Source organism: Triticum urartu, chromosome 3A (genome assembly GCF_056163025.1).
Source record: "Triticum urartu cultivar PI428250 chromosome 3A, HENAU_Tu73, whole genome shotgun sequence".
Lineage (NCBI taxonomy): Eukaryota > Viridiplantae > Streptophyta > Magnoliopsida > Poales > Poaceae > Triticum > Triticum urartu.
This window is the reverse complement of record NC_141875.1, coordinates 65,092,601-65,100,150: the sequence shown is the minus strand read 5'-3', so window position 1 is coordinate 65,100,150 and position 7,550 is coordinate 65,092,601. Positions and strand designations below refer to the sequence as shown.

The following is a 7,550-nucleotide window of genomic DNA, read 5'->3' as shown; positions in this document are numbered from 1 at the left end:
TCAGGTCCGTGCTGTGTAAATAATCATGCTATTTATGCAGAAGCTATCGGGGGTGTCTTCAACAATTTTTTCTCTTGGGTCAAAGTTATCACGGTGTATGTGCATGAGTTATCATGTCTATGATGTGTAAATTATCATATTATTTTCGCATAAGCTACTAAGAGTGTATTATACCACATGCAGCCAGATAACTACGAAAACGAACCATGTTGATAACTATAGTACATTTGGCCCGATAACTGCATAGTAACCATATTGGTAACTATAGTACATCTAGCCCGATAGCTACAAATAACCATGTTGATAACTATAATACATCTAGCCCGATAACTACAAAATAACCATGTTGGTAACTATAGTACATCTAGCCCGATAACTTCAAGAAGCTACCGCCGTCTCGTCTTCATGAGCTGGACACAAACCCTAGCAAAACTTAAAGCATCAAAAAACAGAGCCCTCCCGCCGGCAAGCGTCGGGATCCACTGCACACCCATGGCAATAACGCCACCGGTGACGTGGTAGATCGACGGCGCTGCCGATGGGAGGTAGAAATCCTAGCCGCCTTTTCGTTCGTTGAAGTGAGACCCGTAGGATTGCATGACATTCTATGTTATTTGCATAGGAGTTGCAAAGATATGTTTCTAACTTTTTTTTCAGGATCGTAGCTATCATGATGTTTGTACGTAAACTATCAGGTCTGCGATTTATAAAATATCGTATTATTTTCGTAGCAGTTAATAGTGTATGTTGCAAACAATTTTTCTTTTCGGATCAAAGTTACCGTAGTATTTCCACGTAAATTAATGGGACCGCGGTGCGTAAAAATAGTGTATGATGCACCAAAGAAATCTATGAGAAAAACAACCCTAGAAGTATCCATGTATATACAATCAAGAAAAAAAAACTTTTGCATACGATGTTTTACGTATGACGTGCATATGATTGTATAAATTATTTACATAAGGATTTCATCTAACAGTGATTAGTTAGTATGGCACATGCATCAAATGCAAAAAATATTGGATATGCGCTGGTAGTTGAAGACAACGAGTTCAAAATAGTTGATCGCTTCATATTAGACAACAAAAACGTTTGGTTGAGATGGTTCTCCAGATCAGCTCACTGTTGGAAGAGCAAAGTTCGATTCCTGCATGATACTAAAAAGTCGTTTGGATCTGTTGCAAACGTCTAGTCGGACGGATTTTAGCTTTCTCGAAAAAGAAATACTTCCTTTATTCTCTTATATAAAGTCACAAACTCATGTTACAGATACCAAGATAAATTTAATAATTACTTGCAAGCCAATTTTTCTTTTTTAAACCGGGTGCATTAACACATCCTAAGCATGGTGTTATCTGTCTGGCCGCAATCATGTGTGTACTTATGCGAGTCTTCAACGGTGACACGCGATCGAGGAGCACTATGTATCAACTAATCATATGTTTTAGTATCATGCATATGAGACCGTATCAAGCACGCAACAATGCAAATTTATGTAAATACAATACACTAGAGAGAGAGGTAAAGAGTACGCACACAATTACTATGGAGCTCAAACTGGTCCAAAGAGATCAAGACACTAGGCATACAAGCACTAACATAATTGAAAAGATCGATAAGGTCTACTAGAGGGGGTAAATAGGCGACTAACAATTTTTAACTTCTTTTGCAAACTATGGCTTGACAAGAAAATATGTTGTCTAGATATGCAACTAGGTGAACAACCTATATGACAAGCACAAGGTACAAAACCGATATAAGCTTGCACAAAGTAAAGGTAAGAAATAATCGCAAATGGAGACGATAAAGATGAGGATGTGTTATCGAAGTTCCCTTCTTTTGGGGAAGGTACGTCTCCGTTGGAGCGGTGTGGAGGCACAATGCTCCCAAAAAGTCGCTAAGGCCACCGTATTCTCCTCACGCCCTCGCACAAATGCAAGATGTCATGAATCCACTAGTGGTGTCCTTGAAGGTGGCAACCAAACCTTTACAAACAATGTTGGGACTCTTTCCACAACTTAATTGGAGAGTCCCGGCACCACCATGAAACTTCATCATAATGGAATGTGGCTTTAAGGTGACCTCTTCCATATAGAGTGCCCAAACACCCAGGAATAACAAGATCTGCAAAAGATTAGTGGGAAAAATCAAATTTCTATTGGTGGAAGTGTAGGTCAAGGCCTTCTCCTCCAAGCCCTAGAGAATCAATAAGTTTTGATGGCTAGGGAGGGAGACCGGACGAGTTTGAGCTTTAGGGCAACAATGAAGCAACGTGAATAAGAGGTAGGTCTTCTTGGGAAAAACACCTCCTTTATTTAGTGGGGCTCAAATCCAACTGTCATGTGCTCTGCCCGTACTCAAGCGGTACTGCCGCTCAGAGAAGCAGGCCACGAGTATTGAACCAATACAAGAACGGTAATTTCACCGAAGCAGTACTACCGCCTATGACCAGCAGTACTACTGCTAATTGTCAAAGTATAGCCGAACAAAAAGCGGTCGAATGAGCGGTGCCAGCGCGGAAGTACCCATGAGCAGTACTACCATTGCACTACCATGGAACTATTGCGAATTTGCTCAAGGATAACAAAAGAATTTGCCCAAGCGGAAGTGTCCGCTGTACCCTCTAGCAGAAGTAGAAGTAATACATTTTTGGAATTCCTAAAGTAATTTTTGAATTTGCAAACATTTTCCAATCGGAAGTTATTTCGTATTTATGAACGTTTTTTGAATTCATGAACATTTTTCAAAATCATGAACAATTTTTTAAATTCTCAAACATTTTCTAAAGTCCAAAACATTGTTCGCACTCATATATATATATTCAAATTTTGAATATATTTGGACGCCACAAAGCTTTATGAATTTGAAAACATTTTTCGAAATCGTTAACTTTTTTGTATTCGTGAACATATTCCAGTATTACGAAGTTATTTGTTAATTCTCGAACATTTTCTGAAGGTGTAGACATTGTTTGGATTTGATATTTCCAAGTTTTTGAATTTTTTGAAATTGAAGAAGAACTTTTTTAAGTTGCAAACATTTTCCAAAATTGCAAACATGTTTTGAATTATTTTTGTATTCATGAACCTTTTGTAATTCCTGAACATTTTCCAAAATCACGACAATTATTTTAATTCTCGAACATTCTCTGAAATCATGAACATTGTTTGTATTCATGTTTTCGGGGAAAAAATAAATTCACAAAGAACCATTTGTATTTATGACATTTCAGAAACGTGAACATATTTTGTGTTCCTTAATATATTACAAAATCACGAACACATTTTTTTAAAAAAATTAAAATATTTTATGTAGTCGCGACCATTGATTAATTCACGATTTTTTTTGACCATTCTTGGAATGCAGAAATAAATTTTTGAATTGATGAACATTTCTGAAAATCAGAAATATATTTTGTATTCATAATTTTTTTTGAATTCATAATATTTTTCAAAATCACAAACATTTGTTTGTAAGTTATCAAACATTTTCTGAAGTCTTGAACATTATTTGAATTCATGATTACATTTCCGAACATTTTTGAAACCATGAACATTTTTGAATTCACGAATAATTTTCGAGATCGCGAACATTTTTTCAATTTGTGGATTTTCTTTGAGTGTTTGCAATTGTTTTAGCTCGTGGATATATTTTGAATTGAGGAACATTTTTTTATTCATTATCAGTTTTTTGTTCATGAAGAGTTCACAAAATCATGAACAATTTTTTAATTCTCAAACATTTTTTGAATCCGCAATCATCGTTCTAATTTCAGATTATTTTTTTTGAATTTTTGAACATATTTGTTATTCATGAAGATCCTTTTGAACTTCTGAATATTTTTCCAAAGCGTGATCATTTTTTGTGTTCGCGAACATTTATCAAAATTACGAACACTTTTTTCATTGTCGAACATTTTCTGAAGTTGCGAACATTCCTTGAATTCATGATTTCTTTTTTAAATTACCGGAGGACTTTTTGAATTCGCCAATATTTTTTAACTTGCAAACATATTTTGAATTGGCAAACTTTTTTGTATTCGTGAACATTTTCAAAATCCCAAACACTGTTTTAGAATGCTCAAATATTTTCTCAAGCCTTAAAAATTGTTTGAATTATCATCTTTGAAAACAATTAATATTTTTGGATTTCCCGAATTATTTTTAAAATTCAAGAACATTTCTCAAAATAGCCAGTTATTTTCATATTTATAAACGTTTTTTGAATTCATGAACATTTGTCAAAATGATGAACAATTTTTTTAATTCTCGAACATTTTATAATATCCAAAACATTGTTTGTATTCATGATTTTTTTAAATTTTTTGAATATATTTGGAATTCACGAAGACTTTATGGATTTGCGAACATCAAAACCGTGAATTTTTTTTGTATTCGTGAACATTTTCCAATATTACGAAATTTTTAATTGTCAAACATTTTGTGAAGCCATGAATATTGTTTGAATTTTTTTTGAGTTTTTTTACCATTTTTGGAATTGATGAAGAATATTTGAATTCGCAAACATGTTTCAAAATTGCAAACATGTTTTGATTTTGTGAATTATTTTTGCATTTGTGAACATTTTTTAATTCCTAAAAAATTCCTAAAATCACAAAAAATAATGATTCTCGAACATGTTCTGAAGTCGAACATTGTTTGTATTCATGTCTTCAAATAAATTGAATCCACAAAGAACTTTTTGTATTTGCGACATTTTTGGAAAACATAAACATATTTTGTATTCCTGAATATTTTGCAAAATCGGAAACACATTTTTTTAATTTTCAAACATTTTCTGAAGTCGCGACCATTGTTTGAATTCATGATTTTTTTGAACATTTTTGGAATCCAGAAACAACTTTTTGAAATTTGATCATTTTTCAAATTCAGAAATATATTTTGCATTCTCGAACTTTTTGAATTTATGAACATTTTTTAAAGTTACTGAACATTTTCTGAAGTCACGAACATTATTAGAATTCATGATTCCACCTCTAAACATTTTCTGATTTCTCGAAGAACTTTTAAATTTGTGAACATTTATGAAAATCTAACCATATTTTAAATTCGTTAACATTGTTTGAATTCATGAATGTTTTTTCAATTCTGGAACATTTTCTAAATCTTCTGAACGCGAGATTTCTGAGTTCGTGAATATTTTCAATTCATGATTTTTTTTAATATGCGCTCATTTTTCAAATTCATGAAGTCCTTTTAAATTTGGAAACATTATTCAAATTCATGAACACGTTTTGAATTGCCGAGCATTTTTTATATGAGTGGAAGTTTTTTGAATTTATCAATATTTTTCGAAATCATGAACAAATTTTCCAGCATTCAATCATTTTTTCTGAAATTGCAAATATTTTTGAATGCACGAACATATTTTGGATTGAGAACATTTCTCAAAGTCGCAAAGATCTTCTAGAAATCGCCAACATTTTCTACATCCGCGAATAGTTTGCGAATTCACAATAAAAATCTAAAATTCATAGATTCTTGAATGTCCGCGAACATTTTTTGTAGCAACTGGTCAGACCAAGAACGGAAGAACCCGTCGCAAGAGCGCTGACCTGCGCGTTTGCTCCCCTTTGCGAGTTCGTCACTCTGTTCCATAAAATATCTAGATATCTCATAGACTCATACCATAGTATGTGCCTCGCAAAGAATACCAGCGACACCATAAAACCTGTAGCAAGCTAAACAATGTCGCTCTCGCTCAAAGTCGTCTCCCTCTCGTAACATGAAGGCGACAAGGGAGCGTTTCCTTAGCGACTAATCAAACGACCTTTCATAATCCCCAACTCTAAATACATCGAAAATTCCAACTGGTCTTTCACTCTTCTGCATAGCTCCCAGCCCAGCTTATTCCCTCTTCCACGCTTCCATTCCATCACCACACTGACCACGCGCCACCACGAGCAACACCCATGGCGCGCACCGGCGCCGCCGCTGCCCTCTTCGTGCTCGTCTGCTGCCTCCTCGTCGGCTCTGTCCCGGCGCGCCTCCCCGTCGAGCTTCCGACGCAGGTGGTACCCGACGCCGTTGACCTCCTGGCCACCGCCGAGCCGCTTCTGGCCAAGCAGTTGGCGGCTGCCGAGGCGGCCAACCCGACCAAAGTCCACTCCATGATAACAGAGGAGGAGGAGATGGTGGTTCACCCGGCCCGCCAGCGCCCCCAGATCATCCGGTGCGGCGGCGGCGACGACGTGGCGGTCTCCGACGAGTCGCCGTCCTTCGGCGGCCAGGGGCATCCAGCGTTGAAGAGCGAGGGGGAGGAGCACGGGCCGGAACAGGAGCGGCCCGGCGAGGACTCGGACACCGACAGCGACTCGGATTCAGACGACGAGGACAATGAGAATGGGATTGTGGCGTGGTTCTGGAGGCTGGCGCGTCGCTTCTGAATTCTGATCGATCAATCTTGGCCGCCCGTTGTGCTGTGATGTACTACTAGTTTTGTAGTACTTGTGTATGCTTTTGGGAGTTTGGCGCTCTGTATACATACTACTCCTAGTATATTGATGAATAAATGGCAATCCACTGTTGTTGTACAACTTCGGAGTATGCAGCGTTTCCCCCTGTTGTTCAGAATAGATAGTGCAGTTCTTGAGTAAAGGAAGGTTTTTTTTTTTTTAAGACAATTGAGTAAAGGAAGGTGGCATCATGGACATGTACGATGAGATTTTTTATTTTATTTTTTTGAAAAGGATGATGACCTTCGGCCTCTGCATCTCGAAGATGCATGTACCGTGAGATATCAACATGATACTCCACTAGTTCTTTTTAGCTTTTCTCTTCATCACCCACCGATCGCTTGATCAAACAATTTTGTAGCTCTCTTCCTGTTAAGTCAATGAAAAACCAGCAATTGCTGGCCAGTTCAAAAAAAAAAAAAACTTCAGCACGTCAGGAAAGCAGGAAACCACTCACAATACAGTTTATCTGTTTACACTATGCTGCACTGCTAGTGGCAAGGAAAGATGGCAATGAACAACAGTTGGAATGCAAGACTACTTAACCAGATGTGCAGAAGAACAATTCTCAAATAAACTGAGATGCATTCTGTGTGACTCCGAGCTGCTTTGGCCATTTTCTCAGTGTTTGATTGAAGGTTTTATAGAAGAGTTGCGGGTAAAAGGGAATGTTTATAGTGACATTCTCAGGGTGTTGCATTCTTTTGTCACTGTTTGATCGAAGATTTTATCGAATTGATGCAGCGTTGTAATCCTTAGTCAGACATTATGGTGGAAGCTATTTCAAAACAAAGCCTGAACTGGAAATTTAAAAAGACGACGACGTCGCTGCTGGACGGACTACCCTTGTCCAAATCTGTTTTGAGTGATCTTCCACATCACTGCGCTTGATGTCAATGATGTGCCTCTGGGCACCAAACAAAGAGATTCAGCGGGCTTTTCTTTGGGCGGGGACAGATCAGATCTCGGGTGGCAAATGCAAAGTTAACTGGGAGGTGGTTTGCCAATCCACAAACTTGGGTGGCCTGGGTATCCTCGACCTCAACAAATTCTCTCAAGCGCTTAGACTGCGTTC

At 37.4% G+C, this 7,550-nt stretch overlaps 1 protein-coding gene across 1 annotated transcript; it reads left to right on the top strand.

Moving 5' to 3' along the window:
• Nucleotides 1-5,797: 5,797 nt before the first annotated feature.
• Nucleotides 5,798-6,556, top strand: LOC125547977 (uncharacterized). The gene has a single exon (XM_048711699.2). It carries the CDS (start codon nt 5,933-5,935, stop codon nt 6,404-6,406), a length of 474 nt encoding a protein of 157 aa, XP_048567656.1. The 5' UTR covers nt 5,798-5,932; the 3' UTR covers nt 6,407-6,556.
• The last annotated feature ends 994 nt before the right edge of the window (nt 6,557-7,550 follow it).